The sequence below is a fragment of the Oncorhynchus nerka genome, linkage group LG18 (genome assembly GCF_034236695.1).
Source record: "Oncorhynchus nerka isolate Pitt River linkage group LG18, Oner_Uvic_2.0, whole genome shotgun sequence".
Lineage (NCBI taxonomy): Eukaryota > Metazoa > Chordata > Actinopteri > Salmoniformes > Salmonidae > Oncorhynchus > Oncorhynchus nerka.
Genome location: NC_088413.1, coordinates 18,745,722 through 18,773,113, shown reverse-complemented (window position 1 = coordinate 18,773,113; position 27,392 = coordinate 18,745,722). Strand labels below are relative to the sequence as shown.

Sequence of the window (27,392 nt, the reverse complement as noted above, 5' to 3'; positions counted from 1 at the left end):
CAACTGCAGTGCACCACAGACAGACAACAGAGACACCAATGGAGACGCATATCAGAGCAACTACTCAACTACTAGTCACTGAAGTTAGAATCATACAGTAGATATTACCATTAGGAGTCAGTTAGAAAGGTAATCATTAGTAAGATAATACTATAAGTAAATGTTAAAATCATATATACCACAGTAAAAGGTCAGACAGTCTGAATTAGTTGATTAATTGATTGATTGGGGTCATCATTGATATTCGGTACGGTTAGTTAAGATGGCCGACTACGTCAACAAACAGGTGATTGAATTAAAAGAAGTTAATGAAGAAACCCGGAACGGAGCAACGAGGAGCGTGAAGACTGAGACCCATCTCTCAGGTACAAAGAATGATCTTTCTCTCTCTCACACACAGATGCAGAAAGGTATGAACGCACAAACCGAAAGCACACACGTATTCTGGCATGTGCACACACACTAATAGCAAGTCATAGAAAAATGCTTGTAAATGTTTTATTGTTCTGTCTTCTGTGTGGTTCAGCTGGTACAGAGCCTGAGGTTTACAACCTGCTGGGGTCACATACACTGAAATGCATCAATTTAATATTTTTTTTACTTCAGTTATTGGAACTATGTACAACTATTTAAAAATATCAATTGAAAATTAAAAATGTAAACAACAACACAGTGGATACCCCACCACTGTTTTTGGTAAACAGCTGAGGGTCTAGTAACCTGAAACAAGCTCTGTGCACCTGGTGACCTGCCCATTTTTTCCTCAAGAAACGTAACCACTCTCAATAACAATTACGCTGCAGAAATGTAACCACTCTCAAATTCATAGACAGAGCTATGTATGACTTGTACTGTTTGTAATTCATAGACAGAGCTACAGTATGTATGACTTGTACTGTATGTAATTCATAGCTACAGTATGTATGACTGGTACTGTATGTAATTCATAGACAGAACTACAGTATGTAAGACTGGTACTGTATGTAATTCACAGACAGAGTCATGTATGACTGGTACTGTATGTAATTCATAGCTACAGTATGTATGACTGGTACTGTATGTAATTCATAGCTACAGTATGTATGTCTGGTACTGTATGTAATTCATAGCTACAGTATGTATGTCTGGTACTGTATGTAATTCATAGCTACAGTATGTATGACTGGTACTGTATGCAATTCATAGCTACAGTATGTATGTCTGGTACTGTATGTAATTCATAGCTACAGTATGTATGTCTGGTACTGTGTGTAAGTCATAGCTACAGTATGTATGCAAGGACGGACCATCCATGAGATCAGAATTATAGTTTTACCCATCCGAGGTTACACAGGGTTTGTTATCAATTCCATGGTAGAACAAGCTTATATTTTGGGTCCTGATGGGGTTACATAGTTAAACTAAGCTCATGAGGCATTTAAAAGTTACATTCATAAAGAATGAATAGGTAAATATTATACATTTCAAAGTCCCAACAATGTAAGCAGCAATCGCAGATATCCTCTTTAAGTCATGCTTTAGCTATATTGTGTAATTTTGGTATTTTCTTCATAAAGTTGCTTCCTGTTAATCAGAATTGAGATGACAGCACTCCTGAGCTGGGGGGGTTTGATGTTTGTTCTGTTTGTAATCATAATGTAGGATGGTGTGTCTGTGTGTGTTCCTCTGCAGATGGAAGACTAAGACTCTACAGGCTGGCTGCTGGGTGTTTTGGAGTGCTGTGTGTTCTACAAGTCACTCTCAACATCTCCCTGAGACTGGCTTTCTGTGAGTGAGGCCCAAATGACACCCTATTAGCACTCTACTTTTGACAGCGCACTATATAGGGAACAGAGTGCCATTTGGGACTGCGTACTGAAACCTATTTCAGTCAAAGTCAAGCACTGCCAGTAATGTGACAACAAAAACAAAAAAACTGCATCAGCTCTACTTGAGTACACAAACCATGTCTACAGTGCATTTGGGAAGTATGCAGACACCTACACTTTTTGCACATTTTGTTACGTTACAGCCTTTTTCTAAAATTGATGAGGAGAAGAAAATATTGAATCAATCTACACACTATACCGCATAATGACAAAGGGAACACAGGCTAATATTTTTTTTCCAAATCTATATTCTGTATATATATAAAAACAACATATATACCTTATTTACATCAGTATTCAGATCTTTGCTATAAGACTCGAAATTGAGCTCAGGTGGAACCTGTTTCCATTGATCATCATTGAGATGTTTCTACAACTTGATTGGAGTCCACTTGTGGTAAATTCAATTGATTGGACATGATTTGGAAAGGCACACACCTGTCTATATAAGGTCCCACTGTCACGCGAGACGGAGTGTGTGAGGTAAGAATCAGGCGCAGAGAGCAGAGAGTTCCAAGGGAAGAAGTGCACTTTAATTTGGCACCAAAATGCAATGCCCTAAACACAGGGCGCGAAAAACACTGATCAACCCAAAGCACAGGGTATACGGTCCGGAGCACTAACACACCCAACGACACCACACATAACACAAAAATAATCCCGCACAAAACAAGGGCGGGTAGACTAGGCTTAAATAAGGCTTAAATAAGGAAGCACATCAGGAAAACCCAATTAGACACAGGTGCAACTATTAAGACAAAACAAACAGAAAAAGGAAAAAGGGATGGGTGACGATGACCGCCGAGTGCCGCCCGAACAGGCAGGGGAGCCAACTTCGGCGGGAGTCGTGACACCCACAGTAGACAGTGCATGTCAGAGCAAAAACCAAGCCACGAGGTCAAAGGAATTGTCCATAGGGCTCTGAGACAGGATTGTGTAGAGGCACAGATCTGCGGAAGGGTACAAAGACATTTCTGCAGCATTGAAGGTCCCCAAGAACACAGTGGTGTCCATCATTCCTAAATGGAAGGAGTTTGAAAACACCAAGGCTCTTCCTAGACCTGGACGCCTGGCCAAACTGAGCAATCAGGGGAGAAGGGCCTTGGTCAGAGAGGCGACCAAAAACCCGATGGTCACTCTGACAGAGCTCCAGATTTCCTCTGTGGAGATGGGAGAACCTTGCAGAAGGACAACCATCTCGGCAGCACTCACCAATCAGGCCTTTATGTTGGAGTGGCGAGACGAAAGCAACTCCTCAGTAAAAGGCACATGACAGACAACGCAGGAATGGCTCCGGGACAAGTCTCCGAATGTCCTTCAGTGGCCCAGCCAAAGCCCGGACTTGAACCCGATCGAACACCTCTGGAGAGACTTGAAAATAGCTGTGCAGTGATGCTCCCCATCCAACCTGACAGAGTTTGAGAGGATCTACAGAGAAAAATGGGAGAACTCCCCAGATACAGGTGTGCCAAGCTTGTAGCATCATACCCAAGAAGTCTCAACGCTGCCAAAGGTGCTTCAACAAAGTAACCAGTAAACGGTCTGAATACTTATGTAAATGTGATATTTCTGTTTTTTATTTTTAATAAAGTTTCAAAAACTTCTAAAAACTTTTTGCTTTGTCATTATGGGGTATTGTGTGTAGGTTGATGAGGGGAGAAAACAATTTAATACATTGTAGAATAAGGCTGTAAGAAAGTCAAAGTGTCTGAATACTTTCTGAATGCACAGTATAAGCCTGGGATATCAACCATTCAAAGTTGGCCTTAGTGGGAGTGACCATAGAATGCTATGTAAGTGACCTTACTGAGTAAAATATTTGCCATTAGGCCATGTCCGTTGCTAGCAAATACTTTCCCCCTGGTCGTCACTAGTTAACACAGCCACAAAGTCATAATCATGGCTAAGCCCTCATTTCTCTTCTTAAAATGTACTTTTAAACCAAACCCTAACTAATGAAGGCCAAGTGTGCTGCGTTGATCTACCCAACCTTCCGAGCATTTGGGCGGAAGTGTCTGGGAATGAGATTAGGTGTAATAGAAAATAACTTAACTTTAGAGCGTGTTTCATACTTCAGCACAGCATGTCACTATTTATAAAGCACATGTTTATATCATTTTTAAAATAGTGCAGTTATGTCATATTTGACATGGGTGATATTGTCACACAGTTATGACACGTTTATGAATCCTTTTTAAAGAATGACATACATTTATAGATGCTATGTAACACATGACACAAATATTAGAATGACACAAATATGAATTTTAACAAAGTCTGCTGCCTCAGTTTGTATGATGGCAATTCGCATATACTCCAGAATGTTATGAAGAGTGATCAGATGAATTGCAATTAATTGAAAAATCCCTCTTTGCCATGCAAATTAACTGAATCCCCCAAAAACATTTCCACTGCATTTCATCCCTGCCACAAAAGGACCAGCTGACATCATGTCAGCATGTCACTCTGTCATGCTGATTGAGTTCAAATAACAGACTGGAAGCTTCAAAAGGAGGGTGGTGCTTGGAATCATTGTTCTTCCTCTGCCAACTATGGTTACCTGCAAGGAAACATGTGCCGTCGTCATTGCTTTGCAAAAAAGTGCTTCACAGGCAAGGATATTGCTGCCAGTAAGATTGCACCTAAATCAACCATTTATCGGATTACCAATAACTTCAAGAAGAGCGGTTCAACTGTTGTGAAGAAGGCTTCAGGACACCCAATTAAGTCCAGCAAGCGCTGGGACCGTCTCCTAAATTTGATTCAGCTGCGGGATCAGGGCATCACCAGTACAGAGCTTGCTCAAGAATAGCAGCAGAACTATTTTCACTTAGGGGTGTACTCACTTTTGTTGCCAGCGGTTTAGACATTAATGGCTGTTTGTTGAGTTACTTTGTGGGGACAACAAATTTACACTGTTGTACAAGCTGTACACTCACTACTTTACATTGTAGCAAAGTGTTATTTCTTCAGTGTTGTCACATGAAAAGATATACTCAAATATTTACAAAAATGTGAGGGGTGTACTCACTTTTGTGATATACTGGAAATGTATCAATGCTTTCCAGATAACAGAGGCAATGTGACTGTAGAGAAAGACCAGCTACAGACCAGTTACAACACCCTGACTAAAGAGAGAGACCAGCTACAGAAGGAAAGAGATGATGTCATGACAAAGTTCTCAAATCTGAGTGAGTTTACCTGATAAATGATCATAACATCACATACAGTATCTAATATGCAGTGTTCGTATTCTACAATAATAGGTGCCGAATAACAAGATGGAAATATATGTTTTTGTGTTGTAGAACAAACCTGTCCTGAAGGCTGGCAGATTAAGTTGGAATCCAGTTGGTACTTCCTGTCTACTGAGACTAAAACCTGGAAGGAGAGCAGACAGGACTGTTGAAGGTGGTGAGTGACCTTGTGATCATAAACAGTGATTTGGAACAGTGAGTGAGTGAGTGAGTGAGTGAGTGAGTGAGAGTGAGTGAGTGGTGAGTGAGTGAGTGAGTGAGTGAGTGAGTGAGTGAGTGAGTGAGTGAGTGAGTGAGTGAGTGAATGAAACATGCCTGGTGGTAATGTATCTTTCAGTATTTAACACATGTAGCCTGTGAGTGAGAGTGAGTGAGTGAGAGTGCGAGTGAGACAATATGAGTGATCTGAGTGAACAACAGTGAGTTTCTCTTAAGTGAATGAAGTGAGCCTGGTGGTGGTGAGTGAGTGACTGAGTGTTACTGAGGGGTGGTGAAATGGGTGAGTGAGTGAGTGGCACAAACATGCCTTGGTCAGTAATGTATCTTTCAGTATTTAACACATGTAGCCTGTAGTAGTTGACAATATCAGTATCTTTCTCAACAACAGGAGTTTCTCTTAAGCTTCAATAAGAGAGCCTGGATTGGTCTGACTGACTCTGTTACTCCCAAGGGGACCTGGAAATAACACTGGGTGGAGACACCCCACTGACCACTCCAAGGTAAGAGACTACTGCTCTATAATAACACTGACCATCCCAAGGTAAGAGACTACTGCTCTATAATAACACTGACCACCCCAAGGTAAGAGACTACTGATCTATAATAACACTGACCACCCAAAGGTAAGAGACTACTGCTCTATAATAACACTGACCACCCCAAGGTAAGAGACTACTGATCTATAATAACACTGACCATCCCAAGGTAAGAGACTACTGCTCTATAATAACACTGACCACCCCAAGGTAAGAGACTACTGATCTATAATAACACTGACCACCCCAAGGTAAGAGACTACTGATCTATAATAACACTGACCACCCCAAGGTAAGAGACTACTGATCTATAATAACACTGACCACCCCAAGGTAAGAGACTACTGATCTATAATAACACTGACCACCCCAAGGTAAGAGACTACTGCTCTATAATAACACTGACCTCAGTGTAAGGAGTAGGACGGATACTCTGGGTTGTTCATAATCCAATGAGTACAAGGTGAGATTTGACCATCCAGGTGTGATAGAGACCTTTAACAAATTACATGTTGCTTCAAATCATGGTCAAATATGTCATTCCACAAGCACTAAAGATATATCTTAAAATATAATTTAAAAATAAAATGTTGGATCTTAGTCCAAAAAAGTTTGTGCTCCATTTAAAGCTGAAAAAACATGTCTGTTTTTACATTGACCCCTTTTTAAAAATATTTTTATACACTGACTCTATGCACACTCACTAGACTCTACCCACACACTCACTAGACTCTACCCACACACTCACTAGACTCTACCCACACACTCACTAGACTCACTACTAGACTCTATCCACTCACTAGACTCTACCCACACACTCACTAGACTCTACCCACACACTCACTAGACTCTACCCACACACTCACTAGACTCTACCCACACACTCACTAGACTCTACCCACACACTCACTAGACTCTACCCACACACTCACTAGACTCTACCCACACACTCACTACTCTACCCACACACTCACTAGACTCTACCCACACACTCACTAGACTCTACCCACACACTCACTAGACTCTACCCACACACTCACACATACTTACACTGATACTCAAACACACACATACATGTACACACAACACACATATATTGCCTTGACAATTCAGTCCCATTCAAAATCTTATTTTCCCTAACCCCTAACCCGTACTCTTACTCTAAACCTAACCCTAACCATAACCCTAAAACTAAGTCTAGCTCCTAAACCTAACCCTAGCTCCTTACCCTAACCCTAAAACTAAGCCTAGCGCCTTACCCTAACCCTAACCATAACCCTAAAACTAACCCTAGCTCCTAAACCTAACCCTAGCACCTTACCCTAACCCTAACCATAACCCTAAACCTAAGCCTAGCTCCTAAACCCAACCCTAGCTCCTTACCCTAACCCTAAAACTAACCCTAACCCTAACCATAACCTTAAAACTAACCCTAAACCTAACCATAACCCTAAACCTAACCATAACCCTAAAACTAACCCTAAACCTAAACATAACCATATAACTAACCATAGCTCCTAACCCTTAATGTAATTGTAATCCTAACACTAACTCTAACCTTAACCCTAAACTCCATAGAAATAGCATTTAACACGTCACACACACTTTCACAGTATTTTACACTCTTTCACATTCTTCACAGTCACTGTGCTACTCTGTTTATTACCTATCCTGATTGCCAAGTCACTTTTTATTTTGTGGTAATATTTTCCTTTTTTATATAGTAAATGTTTCATTAATATATTTTTTACTGCTTAACTCTGCATTTTTTGGGAAGGACCCGTAACTAAGCATTTCATGGTAAAGTGTACACCTGTTGTATTTCCCGCATGTGACAAAATACCATTTTTATTATTTTATTTGTTTACCCTGTAGTTACTGGTACTCACAGCAACCTGATAATGGTGGTGACAACCCAGCAAATGGGGACGAGGACTGTGTTGAGCTGAACACAGAAACCTGGCTTCCTGTAAAGGCATGGAATGACCAGTCATGTTTACTCAATCGTTATTGGATTTGTGAGAAAGTGGTTTAACATCACCATGACAACAGAGGAGGCTGGTGGGAGGACATACAGCACCTTACAGTGCACACAACTTCATTCTCTCTCTCTCTAAGACACACCAACACACTGTAGGTACTGCACTGAGGGGCAAAACAACCTGATAATGGTGGTGTACCAAGATATAACTAGGACTGTGCTGATGGTAATATTGGGTATTCTGAACCTGTATATAAATATTCTGACATATAATTTACCTCTCAACATAACTGGATTTGTGAAGAGTTATACAGTAGCTCATTATATAGTAGTGCTACAGTGCTAATGCATCTCTCTCTCTAGTTAAACAGTGTGTAGACATACTGTCATCTGTAAAATGATTGTATTCATTGTTTTAAATAGAAACATGTTATGTGATTTGCCATAGGCTTCTTCTTTTTTCATAATCAATTACTAGCATAAATTTCTTCAGCAAGAAGATGAACTAAGGCTCAGATGAAGTAAGAAAGGAACCTATCAGGTTTACCAGCTTCCTGATTGAATGTGATTGGATTGTTAAAACAATGTGAATTGCAGTTGGACAGACAGAAGGCAGAACAGTACTGAGAGGATACATGCTGCACGCAGGCAAACGCACACACAGACACACACACAGACACAAACACAGACAGACACACAGACACACAAAAACAGACACAGACACAAACACAGACAGACACACAGACACACACACAGACACACCTGTGAAGTTCCCTTTTTCTGATAAAGATGCAGACAGCTATCATGTTATATCACTGTGTTTAGAATATCCTGTAATGTATAACTTCCTGATTGAAGGTGATTGGATACTTAAAAAATGATATCAACCGTAGTGAACAACAGACAGAGATCAGAGAGGAATCTGGTGGAGATCCACATCAGAGCAACTACTCAACTACTAGTCACTGAAGTTAGAATCATACAGTAGATATTACCATTAGGAGTCAGTTAGAAAGGTAATCACACAGTAGATATTACCATTAGGAGTCAGTTAGAAAGGTAATCATACAGTAGATATTACCATTAGGAGTCAGTTAGAAAGGTAATCATACAGTAGATATACCATTACCAGTTAGAAAGGTAATCACACAGTCCATTAGGAGTAGAGAAAGGTAATCATACAGTAGATATTACCATTAGAGTCAGTTAGAAAGGTAATCATACAGTAGATATTACCATTAGAGTCAGTCAGAAAGGTAATCATACAGTAGATATTACCATTAGGAGTCAGATAAGGTAATCATACAGTAGATATTACCATTAGGAGTCAGTCAGAAAGGTAATCATACAGTAGATATTACCATTAGGAGTCAGTTAGAAAGGTAATCATACAGTAGATATTACCATTAGAAGTCAGTTAGAAAGGTAATCATACAGTAGATATTACCATTAGGAGTCAGTTAGAAAGGTAATCATACAGTAGTTATTACCATTAGGAGTCAGTCAGAAAGGTAATCATACAGTAGATATTACCATTAGGAGACAGTCAGAAAGGTAATCATACAGTAGATATTACCATTAGGAGACAGGTAGAAAGGTAATGATACAGTAGATATTACCATTAGGAGTCAGTCAGAAAGGTAATCATACAGTAGATATTACCATTAGCAGTCAGTTAGAAAGGTTATCATACAGTAGATATTACCATTAGGAGTCAGTTAGAAAGGTAATCATTCAGTAGATATTACCATTAGGAGTCAGTTAGAAAGGTAATCATACAGTAGTTATTACCATTAGGAGTCAGTCAGAAAGGTAATCATACAGTAGATATTACCATTAGGAGTCAGTTAGAAAGGTAATCATAAACTAAGTTAATACTACAAGTAAATCTATTCCAACTTCCGCGATGCATACAAGGCCCTGCCCCGCCCTCCTTTCGGAAAAGCTGACCACGACTCCATTTTGTTGATCCCTGCCTACAGACAGAAACTAAAACAAGAAGCTCCCGCGCTGAGGTCTGTTCAACGCTGGTCCGACCAATCTGATTCCACACTCCAAGACTGCTTCCATCACGTGGACTGGGATATGTTTCGTATTGCGTCAGACAACAACATTGACGAATACGCTGATTCGGTGAGCGAGTTCATTAGAACGTGCGTTGAAGATGTCGTTCCCATAGCAAAGATTAAAACATTCCCAAACCAGAAACCGTGGATTGATGGCAGCATTCGCGTGAAACTGAAAGCCCGAACCACTGCTTTTAATCAGGGCAAGGTGACCGGAAACATGACCGAATACAAACAGTGTAACTATTCCCTCCGCAAGGCAATCAAACAAGCTAAGCGTCAGTATAGAGACAAAGTAGAATCTCAATTCAACGGCTCAGACACAAGAGGTATGTGGCAGGGTCTACAGTCAATCACGGATTACAAAAAGAAAACCAGCCCAGTCACGGACCAGGATGTCTTGCTCCCAGGCAGACTAAATCACTTTTTTGCCCGCTTTGAGGACAATACAGTGCCACTGACACGTCCCGCAACTAAAACATGCAGATTCTCCTTCACTGCAGCCGACGTGAGGAACACATTTAAACGTGTCAACCCTCGCAAGGCTGCAGGCCCAGCGGCATCCCCAGCCGCGCCCTCAGAGCATGCGCAGACCAGCTGGCTGGTGTGTTTATGGACATATTCAATCAATCCCTATCCCAGTCTGTTGTTCCCACATGCTTCAAGAGGGCCTACATTGTTCCTGTTCCCAAGAAAGCTAAGGTAACTGAGCTAAACGACTACCGCCCCGTAGCACTCACTTCCGTCATCATGAAGTGCTTTGAGAGACTAGTCAAGGACCATATCACCTCCACCCTACCTGACACCCTAGACCCACTCCAATTTGCTTACCGCCCAAATAGGTCCACAGGCGATGCAATCTCAACCAAACTGCACACTGCCCTAACCCATCTGGACAAGAGGAATACCTATGTGAGAATGCTGTTCATCGACTACAGCTCTGCATTTAACACCATAGTGCCCTCCAAGCTCGTCATCAAGCTCGAGACCCTGGGTCTCGACCCCGCCCTGTGCAACTGGGTACTGGACTTCCTGACGGGCCGCCCCCAGGTGGTGAGGGTAGGCAACAACATTTCCACCCCGCTGATCCTCAACACTGGGGCCCCACAAGGGTGCGTTCTGAGCCCTCTCCTGTACTCCCTGTTCACCCACGACTGCGTGGCCACGCACGCCTCCAACTCAATCATCAAGTTTGCGGACGACACAACAGTGGTAGGCTTGATTACCAACAACGACGAGACGGCCTACAGGGAGGAGGTGAGGGCCCTCGGAGTGTGGTGTCAGGAAAATAACCTCACACTCAACGTCAACAAAACTAAGGAGATGATTGTGGACTTCAGGAAACAGCAGAGGGAACACCCCCCTATCCACATTGATGGAACAGTAGTGGAGAGGGTAGTAAGTTTTAAGTTCCTCGGCGTACACATCACAGACAAACTGAATTGGTCCACCCACACAGAAAGCATCGTGAAGAAGGCGTAGCAGCGCCTCTTCAACCTCAGGAGGCTGAAGAAATTCGGCTTGTCACCAAAAGCACTCACAAACTTCTATCACCGCCTGGTATGGCAACTGCTCCGCCCACAACCGTAAGGCTCTCCCAAGGGTAGTGAGGTCTGCACAACACATCACCGAGGGCAAACTACCTGCCCTCCAGTACACTTACACCACCCGATGTCACAGGAAGGCCATAAAGATCATCAAGGACACAAGGACAACAACCACCCGAGCCACTGCCTGTTCACACCGCTATCATCCAGAAGGCCGAGAGACTGAAAAACAGCTTCTATCTCAAGGCCATCAGACTGTTAAACAGCCACCACTAACATTGAGTGGCTGCTGCCAACACACTGACATTGACACTGACCCAACTCCAGCCACTTTAATAATGGGAATTGATGGAAACGATGTAAAATATATCACTAGCCACTTTAAACAATGCTACCTAATATCATGTTTGCATACCCTACATTATTCATCTCATATGTATATGTATATACTGTACTCTATATCATCTACTGCATCATCTACTGTATCACTAGCCACTTTAACTATGCCACTTTGTTTACATACATCTCATATGTATATACTCACTCAATACCATCTACTGTATCTTTATGTCTGTACCATCACTTCTTTATCCCATATTCTTTATCCCCTTACACTAGTGTCTATAAGGTAGTAGTTTTGGAATTGTTAGCTAGATTACTTGTTGGTTATTACTGCATTGTCGGAACTAGAAGCACAAGCATTTCGCTACACTCGCATTAACATCTGCTAACCATGTGTATGTGACAAATAACATTTGATTTGATTTGATTTAAAGTAAATAAAATCATATATATTACAATAAGAGGTCAGAATGAATTAGTTGATTAATTGATTGTTTGGGTTATCATTGATATCTGGTACTGTTAGTTAAGATGGCCGACTACACCAACAAACAGGTGATTGAATTAAATTAAGTTACTGAAGAAAACCGGAACAGAGCAACGAGGAGTGTGAAGACTGAGAACCATCGCTCAGGTAAGAACTAAGAAATATCAATCTTTCTCTCTCACACACACTCAGATGCAGGCAAGTATGAACGCACAAACCAAACACACACACACACACACACACACACACACACACACACAAATACCACATTATAGGAAAAACACTTCTGTGTGGTTCAGTTGGTATGGAGCATGGTGTTCAAAACCTACTGGGGTCACGTACACTAACATTTATCAATTAATTTGTTTTACTTCAGGTATTGAACTATTTTGAACTATTTAAATGTGATTCATTGAAAATAACCTTTTTAAACAACACAGTGAACAGGGCTGGAAAAATGAAACCACTCTTAAATGCATAGACAGAACTATGCATGCAAGGACTGATCCTCCACGAGTTGAAAATGATAGTTTCAACAATCTGAGGCTACACAGTGTTTGTTAACAGTTCCATGGTAGAACAAGCTTATATTTTGGGTCCTAATGGGGTTTGAAAGTTAAACTAATCTCATGAGGCATTTACAGAATAAGCTACATACAAGAATCATTAGGGAAATATTATTCATTTAAAAGTAAAAAATAAAATGTGATATAGCAATCACAGATAGACCCTTTAATTCATACTTTGGCTATATTGTGTAATTTTGGTAATTTCTTCATACAGTAGCTTCCTGTTTATCTGATGTGAGGTGACCACAAGCTTGAGCAAACTGTTGCTGCTTACCCTCAATCGAAAGAAAACCAATGACGCAATGGAAATGTTTGGCTTTCAGAATTCTAATCATAATCATTAATGATGTAGGATGATGGTGTGTGTGTTTCTGTAACTGTGTGTGTGTGTGTGTGTGTGTGTGTGTGTGTGTGTGTGTGTGTGTGTGTGTGTGTGTGTGTGTGTGTGTGTGTGTGTGTGTGTGTGTGTGTGTGTGTGTGTGTGTGTGTGTGTGTGTGTGTGTGTGTGTCTGTTCCTCTGCGGATGGAAGCCTAAGACTCTACAGGCTGGCTGCTGTGTGTTCGACAAGTAACTCTCAACATCTCCCTGAGACTGGCTTTCTGTGAGTGAGTCTGTGTCCCAAATGACACTCCATTAGTGCACTGGTCAAACGTATTACGCTAATATAGGGGATAGCATGCCATTTGGGAATCTAGGGTGTCATTTGGCACCCTATTCCATGTATAGTGCATTACTTTAACCCTGGCCGATAGGATAGATATGTATTTATTATCACACTATAGTTCTGTTCACACAAAGCAAGGATCACAATTCGGACCAGCAGTGTTTCAAAATTGTTGACACACAAAACATGTATGAAAATACCACAACCACAGTGTCCCAAATATCATCCTATCCTCTTTAAAGTACACTACTTTTAACACGGGCACTTAAGGCTTTGGTCAAAAGCAGCTCACCATATAAGGAATATAGTGTCATTTGGAACACATCACAGGAACTTCTCTTTTCTTTCTTTCAGCCCGTTGTAATGAAGAAAGAAAACATTTAGAGGCCTGTTACAACACCACTGGTCTGGAGCAAGACAGAGACCAAACAGATACCAGTAGAGGTATCATTGACCTGTGTACAGACAGATACCAGTAGTGGTATCATTGACCTGTGTACAGATAGATACCAGTAGAGGTATCATTGACCTGTGTACAGACAGATACCAGTAGAGGTATCATTGACCTGTGTACAGACATATACTAGTAGAGGTATCATTGACCTGTGTACAGACAGATACCAGTAGAGGTATCATTGACCTGTGTACAGACAGATACCAGTCCCGGACGAACCAAAACCAGTTACTGAGCTGAGAGAGACCAGTTACAGAGAAAGAGAGACCAGTTAGAGGAGCGTTACATTACCCTGACTAAAGAAAGAGACCGGTTTAGTGACAGGGTCAGTCTGTCAGTTTGTTCATACTCTAGGTTCTGAGAGAGTGATCAGTCTAACTCTGTGTTGTTCATATTCTAGGTTCTGAGAGAGTGGTCAGTCTAACTCTGTGTTGTTCATACTCTAGGTTCTGAAAGAGTGGTCAGTCTAACTCTGTGTTGTTCATACTCTAGGTTCTGAGAGAGTGATCAGTCTAACTCTGTGTTGTTCATATTCTAGGTTCTGAGAGAGTGATCAGTCTAACTCTGTGTTGTTCATATTCTAGGTTCTGGGAGAGTGGCCAGTCTACCTCTGTGTTGTTCATACTCTAGGTTCTGAGAGAGTGATCAGTCTAACTCTGTGTTGTTCATATTCTAGGTTCTGAGAGAGTGGCCAATATAACTCTGTTGTTTCTACTGCAGCTATTGGAGGAGTGGAGAGCCTAATGTTGGTGGAGGTGAGAACTGTGTGGTGATACCGTACTGGTCATCAGGCCAAGGAGAATGGTGGGACTATAAGTGTTCATATCCACAGTTCTAGATCTGTGAAAAAGGTTCTTTGTAGGTACTGCTGTTGAAGGAACTCTTTACTGTATCTGAAGAATGATCATATATGTTGGTAGAATGGCTGTACAAACGAGAAGTTGGAGAGAAAGGCATGCGCACACACACACACACACACACACACACACACACAGGATCATGCACGCACACAAAACAAATTAGGAATATATCACTCAAGCTGTTGTCAATGTTAAAATGTACAGTTAATTATGTATCATTTCTTGTAGACTGTACACAAATCTCTCTCTCTCTAGCTCTTTTTATTAGCAACATGTCATGTGACTTCCATTACATTTTTTTACACTCAATTATTATAAATAACTTTTATAATAAGAAGAACAAAGGCACAGATTAATAAATAAAGGAACAATGTCCTCTGAGTTCTACCAGCTTCCTGATTGAATGTGAGTCACAAAGTGCGAGCCATAATTTCACATCCTTACGAACAATGTCACATATAGTTATTGCGAAATATGACGTCTTGCTTGAAAGTGATTGGATACTTAAAACATTCTTTCAACTGCAGTGCACCACAGACAGACAACAGAGACACCAATGGAGACGCATATCAGAGCAACTACTCAACTACTAGTCACTGAAGTTAGAATCATACAGTAGATATTACCATTAGGAGTCAGTTAGAAAGGTAATGATTAGTAAGATAATACTATAAGTAAAAGTTAAAATCATATATACCACAATAAAAGGTCAGACAGTCTGAATTATTTGATTAATAAATTGAATGGGATCATCATTGATATTCGGTACGGTTAGTTAAGATGGCCGACTACGTCAACAAACAGGTGATTGAATTAAAAGAAGTTAATGAAGAAAACCGGAACAGAGCAACGAGGAGCGTGAAGACTGAGACCCATCTCTCAGGTACAAAGAATAATCTTTCTCTCTCACACACACACAGATGCAGACAGGTATGAACGCACAAACCGAAAGCACACACGTATTCTGGCATGTGCACACACACTAATAGCAAGTCATAGAAAAATGCTTGTAAATGTTTTATTGTTCTGTCTTCTGTGTGGTTCAGCTGGTACAGAGCCTGAGGTTTACAACCTGCTGGGGTCACATACACTGAAATGCATCAATTTAATATATTTTTTTACATCAGTTATTGGAACTATGTACAACTATTTAAAAAGATCAATTGAAAATTAAAAATGTAAACAACAACACAGTGGATACCCCACCACTGTTTTTGGTAAACAGCTGAGGGTCTAGTAACCTGAAACAGGCTCTGTGCACCTGGTGACCTGCCCATTTTTTCCTCAAGAAACGTAACCACTCTCAATAACAATTACGCTGCAGAAATGTAACCACTCTCAAATTCATAGACAGAACTACAGTATGTATGACTGGTACTGTATGTAATTCATAGACAGAGCTACAGTATGTATGACTGGTACAGTATGTAATTCATAGACAGAGCTACAGTATGTATGACTCTTACTGTATGTAATTCATAGACAGAACTACAATATGTATGACTGGTACTGTATGTAATTCATAGACAGAGCTATGAATGGCTGGTACTGTATGTAATTCATAGCTACAGTATGTATTCAAGGACTGTCCATCCATGAGATCAAAATGATAGTTTTACCCATTTGAGTCTACACAGTGTTTGCAGTTCTGTGGTAGAAGAAGCTTATATTTTGGGTTCTGATGGGGTTAGAAAGTTAAACTAAGCTCACGAGGCATTTACAGTAGAAGTTACAGTAGAAGTTACATATCATACATAAGTTAAATATCATACATTTCAAAATCCCAAAAACCTACGCAGCAATCACAGCTAGCCTCTTTAAGTCATGTTTTAGCTATATTGTGTAATTTTGGCTTCCTGTTTATCAGAATTGAGATGACAGCACTCTTGAGCAAACGTTCGCTGCCAACCCTAAATCGGGGGGAGGGGGGCTTGGTTGTCAGAGTTCTAATCATAGTCAGTAGTGATGTAGGATGTTGTATGTTGTTTATTCTGTTTGTAATCATAATGTAGGATGGTGTGTGTGTGTGTGTGTCGGTGTGTGTGTGTCTGTCTGTCTGTCTGTCTGTCTGTCTGTCTGTCTGTCTGTCTGTGTGTGTGTGTGTGTGTGTGTGTGTGTGTGTGTGTGTGTGTGTGTGTGTGTGTGTGTGTGTGTGTGTGTGTCTGCTTGTGTTTCTCTGCAGATGGAAGACTAAAACCTACACTCGATCCCTCCGATGTCAACAACTACAGACCAGTATCCCTTCTTTCTTTTCTCTCCAAAACTCTTGAACGTGCATTTGGCCAGCTCTCCCGCTATCTCTCTCAGAATGACCTTCTTGATCCAAATCAGTCAGGTTTCAAGACTAGTCATTCAACTGAGACTGCTCTTCTCTGTATCACGGAGGCGCTCCGCACTGCTAAAGCTAACTCTCTCTCCTCTGCTCATCCTTCTAAATCCTGCCTTCGATACAACCATCAGATCCTCCTCTCCACCCTCTCCGAGTTGGGCATCTCCGACACGCTGGATTGCGTCCTACCTGACAGGTCGCTCCTACCAGGTGGCGTGGCGAAATCCGTCTCCACACCACGTGCTCTCACCACTGGTGTCCCCAGGGCTCTGTTCTAGGCCCTCTCCTATTCTCGCTATACACCAAGTCACTTGGCTCTGTCATAACCTCACATGGTCTCTCCTATCATTTATGCAGACGACACACAATTAATCTTCTCCTTTCCCCCTTCTGATGACCAGGTGGCGAATCGCATCTCTGCATGTCTGGCAGACATATCCGTGTGGATGACGGATCACCACCTCAAGCTGAACCTCGGCAAGACGGGCTGCTCTTCCTCCCGGGAAGGACTGCCCGATGATCTCGCCATCACGGTTGACAACTCCACTGTGTCCTCCTCCCAGAGCGCTAAGAACCTTGGCGTGATCCTGGACAACACCCTGTCGTTCTCAACTAACATCAAGGCGGTGGCCCGTTCCTGTAGGTTCATGCTCTACAACATCCGCAGAGTGGAAGCGGCGCAGGTCCTAATCCAGGCACTTGTCATCTCCCGTCTGGATTACTGCATGTGTTGGCTGGGCTCCCTGCCTTTGTACAACTCATCCAATGCCGCAGCCCGTTGGTGTTCAACCTTCCCAAGTTCTCTCCGTCACCCCGCTCCTCCGCTCCCTCCACTGGCTTCCAGTTGAAGCTGCATCCGCTACAAGACCATGGTGCTGCCTGGAGCTGTGTGTACCTCCAGGCTCTGATCAGGCCCTACACCCAAACAAGGGCACTGTTCATCCACCTCTGGCCTGCTCGCCTCCCTACCACTGAGGAAGTACAGTTCCCGCTCAGCCCAGTCAAAACTGTTCGTGCTCTGGCCCCCAATGGTGGAACAAACTCCCTCACGACGCCAGGACAGCGGAGTCAATCACCACCTTCCGGAGACACCTGAAACCCCACCTCTTTAAGGAATACCTAGGATAGGATAAAGTAATCCCTCTCACCCCCCCTCCCCCTGAAAAGATTTAGATGCACTACTGTTCCACTGGAGGTCATAAGGTGAATGCACCAATTTGTAAGTCGCTCTGGATAAGAGCGTCTGCTAAATGACTTAAATGTAAATGTAAATGTAAGACTCTACAGGCTGGCTGCTGTGTGTTTAGGAGTGCTGTGTGTTCTTCAAGTCACTCTCAACATCTACCTGAGACTGGCTTTCTGTGAGTGAGGCTTTGTCCCAACTGATACCCCACTATCACAGTACTTTTGATATTGCACTATATAGGGAACAGGGTGCCATTTGGGACTGCGTACTGAAACTTTTTTTCAGTCAAAGTCAAGCACTGCCAATAATGTGACAACAAAAACAAAAGAACTGCATCAGCTCTACTTGAGTACACAAACCATGTCTACAGTGCATTCTGGAAGTATTCAGACGTCCTCACATGTTGTTATGTTACAGACTTATTATAAAATTGATGAGGATAAGAAAATATTGAATCAATCAACACACAATGACAATACCGCATAATGACAAAGTGAAAACAGGTTAATATAATATTTTCCAAATGTATAAAAAAACAAAAACATAAATACCTTATTTACATAAGTATTCAGAGCCTTCGCTGTGAGACTCGAAATTGAGCTCAGGTGCATCCTGTTTCCATTGATCTTCCTTGAGATGCTTCTACAACTTGATTGGAATCCACCTGTGGTAAATTCAATTGATTGGACATGATTTGGAAAGGCACACACCTGTCTATATGAGGTCTTACAGTTGACAGAGCATGGCAGAGCAAAAACCAAGCCATGAGGTCAAAGGAATTGTCCATAGAGCTCTGAGACAGGATTGTGCTGAGATACAGATCTGGGGAAGGGTACAAATACATTTCTGCAGCATTGAAGGTCCCTAAGAACACAGTGGCCTCCATCATTCCTAAATGGAAGGAGTTGGGAAACACCAAGGCTCTTGCTATAGCTGGCCGTCAGGGACGTGACGGCCAGGTGCTTCAACAAAAGTACTCTGACAGAACTTCAGAGTTCCTCTGTGGAGATGGGAGAACCTTCAAGATGGACAACCATCTATGCAGTACTCCACCAATCAGGCCTTTATGGTGGAGTGGCCAGACGGAAGCCACTCCTCAGTAAATGCACCTGACAGACAACGCAGGAATGGCTTCAGGACAAGACTCTGAATGTCCTTCAGTGGCCCAGTCAAAGCCTGGACTTGAACCGAATCGAACACCTCTGGAGAGACTTGAAAATAGCTGTGCAGCAATACTCCACATCCAACCTGACAGAGGTTGAGAGGATCTACAGAGAAACATGGGAGAAACTCCCCAAATACAGGTGTGCCAAGCTTGTAACCAATAATCATACCCAATAAGTCTCGAGGCTGTAATCGCTGCCAAAGGTGCTTCAACAAAGTACTGAGTAAAGGGTCTGAATAATAATAGTACATTTGATATTTCTGTTTTATTATTTTTAATCTTGGAACTACCCATTCCGGATCCGGGAGAATTGTCAGCAACTACACTAATTAGCATAGCGCAATGGTCAAATAATCTTACTAGAAAATATTCATATTCATGAAAATCACAAGTGAAATATATTGGAACACAGCTTAGCCTTTTGTTAATCACCCTGTCATCTCAGATTTTCAAAATATGCTTTATAGCCAACGCTAGACAAACATTTGTGTAAGTTTATCATAGACTAGCATAGCATTATGCCTTGCTAGCAGCAGGCAACCTTGTCACGAAAATCAGAAAAGCAATCAAATTAAATCGTTTACCTTTGATGAACTTCGGACGTTTTCACTCAAGAGACTCCCAGGTAGATAGCCAAAGTTCATTTTTTCCCAAAATATTATTTTTGGAGGCAAAATAGTTCCGTTTGTTCTTCACGATTGGCTGAGAAATCGCCCGGAAATTGCGGACATGACAACGCCGAAAAATATTCCAAATTAGCTCCATAATATTGACAGAAACATGGCAAACGTTGTTTAAAATCAATCCTCAAGGTGTTTTTCTAATATCTATTGGATAATATATCCGTCGGGACAATTCGTTTTTCAGTAGGACCGATCGGAGTAATGGCTACCTCTGTATTTTACGCGAGAATCTCTCTCGGAGCCACCATGTGACCACTTACGCAATGTAGCCGCCTACGGCTATTCTTCAACATAAATGCGTAAAACTACGTCACAATGCTGTAGACACCTTGGGGAATACGTAGAAAGCCTAAGCTCGTTGATGACACATTCACAGCTCAATAGGGACTCATTGGAACGCAGCGCTTTCAAAACCTGGGGCACTTCCGGATTGGATTTTTCTCAGGCTTTCGCCTGCAACATCAGTTCTGTTATACTCACAGACAATATCTTTACAGTTTTGGAAACGTTAGATTGTTGTCTATCCAAAGCTGTCAATTATATGCATATTCTAGCATCTTGTCCTGACAAAATATCCCGTTTAAAAAGGGAATGTTTTTAAAAAAAAAATGAAAATACTGCCCCCTAGTACCAACAGCGATAGCAAGACAAGAGTTTGTATAAGTTAGCCTAGCATAGTGTTATGTCCAGCTAGCAGCAGGAAGCTTGGTCACGAAAATCAGAAAAGCAATCAAATTAATCGTTTACCTTTGATAATCTTCGGATGTTTCACTGATGAGACTCCCAGTTAGACAGCAAATGTTCCTTTTGTTCCATAAATATTATTTTTATACCCAAAATACCCCCTTTTGTTTGTCACGTTATGTTCAGAAATCCACTGGTCACGACAACGCCGAAAGAAAATCCAAATTATATCCATAATATCGACAGAAACATGGAAACGTTTTTTGCAATCAATCCTCAAGGTGTTTTTCAAATATCTTTTCGATAATATATCAACCGGGACAGTTGGCTTTTCAGTAGGACCGGGAGGAAAAATGGCTACCTCTCTCTTTCACGCAATAATCACTCTGAGAGCCATCAGCTGGCCACTTACGCAATGTGTTCGTTTACGCTCAAGCTTCAACATAAAGGCGTGAAACTACGTCTAAAGGCTGTAGACACCTTAGGGAAGACATAGAAAAATGAATCTGGTTGATATTAATGCATATTCTAGCATCTGGTCCTGAGAAATAGGCAGTTAACTTTGGGAACGTTATTTTTCCAAAAATAAAAAAAGTGCCCCCTAGCTTAAAGTTGCACACATTTCTACAAAACTGTTTATGCTTTGTCATTTTGGGGTATTGTGTTTAGATTGATGAGGGGAGAAAACAATTTAATACATTGTAGAATAAGGTTGTAAGAAAGTCAAAGGGTCTGAATACTTTCTGAATGCACAGTATAAGCCTGGGATATCAACCATTCAAAGTTGGCCTTATTTGGAGTGACCATAGTATGCTATGTAAGTGACCTAACTGAGTAAAATATTTGCCTGCCATTAGGCCATGCCCTTTGCTAACCTAACATAACTAATGAAAGCCAAGTTTGATGTGTTTATCTTCTGACCATTTGGGCGGAAGTGTCTGGGAACGAGATTAGGTGTCATCTAAACTTAACTTTACAGCCTGTTTCTTCCTTCAAGCACAGCTTGTCCCCCTTTATATGTTTATATCTTATTCAACATAGTGGGTCATGTCACATAGTGGGTTATGTCACACTTTATAAAGCATGACATATACTTACAGATGCTAAATAACACATTTATGAAGTGCTTATGAAAGCATTAGGAAGGCAGTATAAAAGCCTTCATAAGCTGAAGGTAATTTAAAGCGGGACCATGAAGGTCAGGCTATGTTATGAAGTTATTATTTGAGAGCATTGAAGATTAAATCCCGATCAGTGAAAGAATGATTGATCTAGCTAACTAGCAGATTTACATCAATCATCAACGTCAATGATCAGCTGATAGTCTGTCCTCTTTTCCTGATGTCCATCATGTCTTTGGTAACCAGTGGTGGAGTGATATTTGTTTATGACATCATCATGTCTCAATCAAAGTTTGTACCGACAGATGGCCCCTTTTGAATCTCTTTATAGAATATATCTAAAATGCATCCTCAGATTACGTCTAACTATATCCACATTGTCTCAATATCATGTTATATTTTGAACACATTCCTACACCAAGATAGGCATACCTCATTTCAAAATAGACTGTAAACATCAATGTCAATCTTTAATAATAATTCATCACGTTTAACTGGTGAAATGTTCAAACTGCATGCCAATCATCTCAATCATTATCATGGGAATATACATTTAGATGTTATTGATTTACTGTTTGGTGAGTGAATTAACCATAAGCTATATCTATCAATCCTTTCCAGATAACAGTGGCAATGTGACTGAAGAGAGAGACCAGCTACAAACCAGTTACAACACACTGACTAAAGAGAGAGACCAGCTAAAACCCATTTACAACATTCTGACTAAAAAGGGAGAACAGCCACAGACCACTTACAACACCCTGACTATAGAGAGAGACCAGCTACAGAAGGAAAGAGATGATCTCATGAGAAAGTTTTCTATTCTGAGTGAGTTTAACTGATAAATGATCATAACATCACATATGTATATGCTGTAAACGTGTGTTCGTATTCTACAATAATAGGTGCAGAATAATAAGATGGAAATGCATGTTATTTTCTTGTAGAACAAACCTGTCCTGAAGGCTGGCAGAAGTTTGAATCCAGTTGGTACTTCCTGTCTACTGTGAAAAAACCCTGGGGGGAGAGTAGACAGGACTGTCTGGAGAGAGGAGCAGATCTGGTGATCGTAAACAGTGCTAAGGAACAGGTGAGAGAATCAAACATCTCTTGGTCAGTAATGTATCTTCCAGTATTTAACACATGTTGTCTAAAGTAGTTGACAACATCAGTATATTTCTCACCAACAGGAGTTTCTCTTCAGCTTCAATAAGAGAGCCTGGATTGGTCTGACTGACTCTGTTACTGAGGGGGCCTGGAAATTTGTGGACGGCACCCCACTGACCACGCCAAGGTAAGAGACTACTGCTCTATAATAACACTGACCACCCCAAGGTAAGAGACTACTGCTCTATAATAACACTGAGACTACTGCTCTATAATAACACTGACCAAAGGTAAGAGACTACTGCTCTATAATAACACTGACCACCCCAAGGTAAGAGACTACTGCTCTATAATAACACTGACCACCCCAAGGTAAGAGACTACTGCTCTATAATAACACTGACCACGCCAAGGTAAGAGACTACTGCTCTATAATAACACTGACCACCCCAAGGTAAGAGACTACTGCTCTATAATAACACTGACCACCCCAAGGTAAGAGACTACTGCTCTATAATAACACTGACCACCCCAAGGTAAGAGACTACTGCTCTACAATAACACTGACCACGCCAAGGTAAGAGACTACTGCTCTATAATAACACTGACCACCCCAAGGTAAGAGACTACTGCTCTATAATAACAATAACCACGTTGTAATGAGTAGGAATGATTATCTGTGTTGTTCATAATAAAGGCACTGTGAGACACCCCAGGTATGATAGAGACTACTGCTCTACAAATTACATGTTGCTTCAAATCATGTTCATAGATGTCATTCCACAAGCACTAAAGATATATCTTAAAATATCATTAAAAAAGAGACTACTGCTGGTTCTAAATAACACTGACCACCCCAAGGTAAATCTGAAAACATGTCTGTATTTACACTGACACGCCAATTGTTTTTTACATTGACTACTGCTCTATAATAACACTGACCACCCCAAGGTAAGAGACTACTGCTCTATAATAACAATAACCACGTTGTAATGAGTAGGAATGATTATCTGTGTTGTTCATAATTCAAAGGCCACAAGGTGAGACTTGACCATCCAGGTATGATAGAGACCTTTAACAAATTACATGTTGCTTCAAATCATGTTCATAGATGTCATTCCACAAGCACTAAAGATATATCTTAAAATATCATTAAAAAAAACAGATAAAGTGTTGGTTCTTGTTCCAAATAAGGCAATGCTCCTTTTAAATCTGAAAAAACATGTCTGTATTTACATTGACACCTTTTATTGTTTTTTACATTGACTCTCTTGCACTGACTCTATGTACACTCACTAGACTCTACCCACACACTCACTAGACTCTACCCACACACTCACTAGACTCTACCCACACACTCACTAGACTCTACCCACACACTCACTAGACTCTACCCACACACTCACTAGACTCTACCCACACACTCACTAGACTCTACCCACACACTCACTAGACTCTACCCACACACTCACTAGACTCTACCCACACACTCACTAGACTCTACCCACACACTCACTAGACTCTACCCACACACTCACTAGACTCTACCCACACACTCACTAGACTCTACCCAAACACTCACTGCACTCCACCCACACACTCACTAGACTCTAAAATCAAATCAAATCAAATTTTATTTGTCACATACACATGGTTAGCAGATGTTAATGCGAGTGTAGCGAAATGCTTGTGCTTCTAGTTCCGACAATGCAGTGATAACCAACAAGTAATCTAACTAACAATTCCAAAACTACTGTCTTGTACACAGTGTAAGGGGATAAGGAATATGTACATAAGGATATATGAATGAGTGATGGTACAGAGCAGCATACAGTAGATGGTATCGAGTACAGTATATACACTAGACTCTACCCACACACTAGACTCTACCCACACACTCACTAGACTCTACCCACACACTCACTAGACTCTACCCACACACTCACTAGACTCTACCCACACACTCACTAGACTCTACCCACACACTCACTAGACTCTACCCACACACTCACTAGACTCTGCCCACACACTCACTAGACTCTACCCACACACTCACACATACTTACACTGATACTGAAATACATGTACACACAAAACACACACACGTATATTGACGCCACAAATCAGTCCAATTTAAAATCGTATTTCCCTTACCCGTCCTCTTACTCTAACCCTAACCTTAACCCTAAAACTAAGCCTAACCCTATCCCTAACCTTAACCATAACCCTAACCTTAACCCTAAAACTAACCCTAACCCTTTACTAATTCTAACCTTAACCCTAAACCCCCTAGAAATAGTATTTAACACGTCCACACACAGACACACACACACAGACACACACACACACACACACACACACACACACACACACACACACACTTTCACATTCTTCACACTCACTTTGCAACTCTGTTTATTATCTATCCTAACTGCCTGGTCACTTTTTATTCTGTGTTAATATTTTCATTTTTTTATTTAGCAAATGTTTTATCAATTTATTACTTAATATTTAACTCTGCAAATATGATTTTTATTATTTTATTTCCTGTCTTGTTTACCCTGTAGTTACTGGCACTCACAGCAGCCTGATAATGGTGGTGACAACCCAGCAAATCGGAAGGAGGACTGTGTTGAGCTGAACACGGAAACATGGCGTCCTGTAAAGGCATGGAATGACCTGTCATGTTTACTCAATCGTTACTGGATTTGTGAGAAAGTGGTTTAACATCACCATGACAACAGAGGAGGCTGGTGGGAGGACGCGCACACATACAGCACCTTACAGTGCACACAACTTCATTCTCTCTCTCTCTAAGACACACCAACACACTGTAGGTACTGCACTGAGGGGCAAAACAACCTGATAATGGTGGTGTACCAAGATATAACTAGGACTGTGCTGATGTTACTATTGGGTATTCTGAACCTGTATATAAATATTATGACATATCATTTACCTCTCAACATAACTGGATTTGTGAAGAGTTATACAGTAGCTCATTATATAGTAGTGCTACAGTGCTAATGCATCTCTCTCTGGTTAAACAGTGTGTAGACATACTGTCATCTGTAAAATGCTTGCTGGGCTTTAAACCCAGCAGGCCCGCCGGCTTTTGTGCTTGTTTTTTTTGTTTATGGTGTGTGAATATTTTGTGGATTTCATTTTTCCGAACAGTTTTGTTGGACTGGGTCTTTATGCACCCTTGTGTGTGTGGCGTGACCTTCTCTCTGTTTTTTGGAAATAAACGATCCACATCTTTGTACTACCCTGCTCTCTGCGCGTTACTCCTCCACCCACTACTTCTAGAAGCTGTTACAGTCATGCTTTAGCTATATTGTGTCATTTTGTTAATTTGTTCATAAAGTAGCTTCCTGTTTATCAGAATTGAGATGACAGCACTCCTGAGCAAACTGTCGCTGCCAACCATAAATCGGGGCGGGGGTTGGTTCTCAGAGTTCTAATCGTAGTCAGTAGTGATGTCGGATGATGTTTATTCTGTTTGTAATCATAATGTAGGATTGTGTGTGTGTGTGTGTGTGTGTGTGTGTGTGTGTGTGTGTGTGTGTGTGTGTGTGTGTGTGTGTGTGTGTGTGTGTGTGTGTGTGTGTGTGTGTGTGTGTGTGTGTGTGTGTGTGTGTGTGTGTGTGTGTGTTTCTGCGTCTGTGTCTGTGTTTCTGTGCGTCTGAGTGTGTATGTATGCGTGTGTGTGTGTTCAGGCAGTTAACCCACTGTTTCTAGGCCGTCATTGAAAATAAGAATTCGTTCTTAAATGACTTGCCTTGTTAAATAAAGGTAAAATAAATAAAATAAAATTACAATGTTAGAATTTGTTGTTCAATACGTGTAACATAGTATATTTCTCTGACAGAGCTAAACAGTGGAAAACCTGTCTTGAAGGAAACCTGTAGCAATACATAGAGAGTGGGGAGAGGGGAAAGAGAGGGGAGATAGGGAAGAGTGAGGGGAGGATAGAGAGGGGAAAGAGAGAGGGGAGAGGACAGGGGGAGGGAGGGAGGGAGAAAGAGAGAGGCAAGAGGGGAGGAGGGAGATGGAGAGAGGGGAGGAGAGAGGGGAAAGAGAGAGAGGGAGAGAAAGAAGAGAAGAGAGAGGGGAGAGAGAGGGGTAAGAGGGAGAGAAGGAGGAGATGAGAGGGGAAAGATAGAGGGAGTTAAAGGGGAGAGTGAAGTTAAAGAGGAGAGGGGAGAGAGGTAAGGGAAGGGAAGGGAAGGGGAGAGAGAGAGAGAGAGAGAGGAGAGAGAGAGA

General features: G+C 41.4%; 1 protein-coding gene across 3 annotated transcripts; it reads left to right on the top strand.

Annotated features, from left to right (window-relative positions):
- LOC115123720 (C-type lectin domain family 4 member M-like) lies at positions 1-26,394 on the top strand. 3 transcript variants are annotated; one of them, XM_065003641.1, is made up of 7 exons: positions 15,036-15,734; positions 17,034-17,048; positions 18,461-18,541; positions 22,641-22,847; positions 22,967-23,109; positions 23,210-23,313; positions 25,694-26,394. In XM_065003641.1, exons 1-7 carry the CDS (start codon positions 15,632-15,634, stop codon positions 25,851-25,853), a joined length of 813 nt encoding a protein of 270 aa, XP_064859713.1. In that variant the 5' UTR covers positions 15,036-15,631; the 3' UTR covers positions 25,854-26,394. The 3 variants fall into 3 exon arrangements, with proteins under 3 accessions (XP_064859714.1, XP_064859713.1, XP_064859715.1); XM_065003642.1 differs by lacking the exons at positions 15,036-15,734; positions 17,034-17,048; positions 18,461-18,541 and adding exons at positions 1-365; positions 1,672-1,767; XM_065003643.1 differs by lacking the exons at positions 17,034-17,048; positions 18,461-18,541 and having other exon boundaries at positions 15,038-15,734.
- Positions 26,395-27,392: the final 998 nt, after the last annotated feature.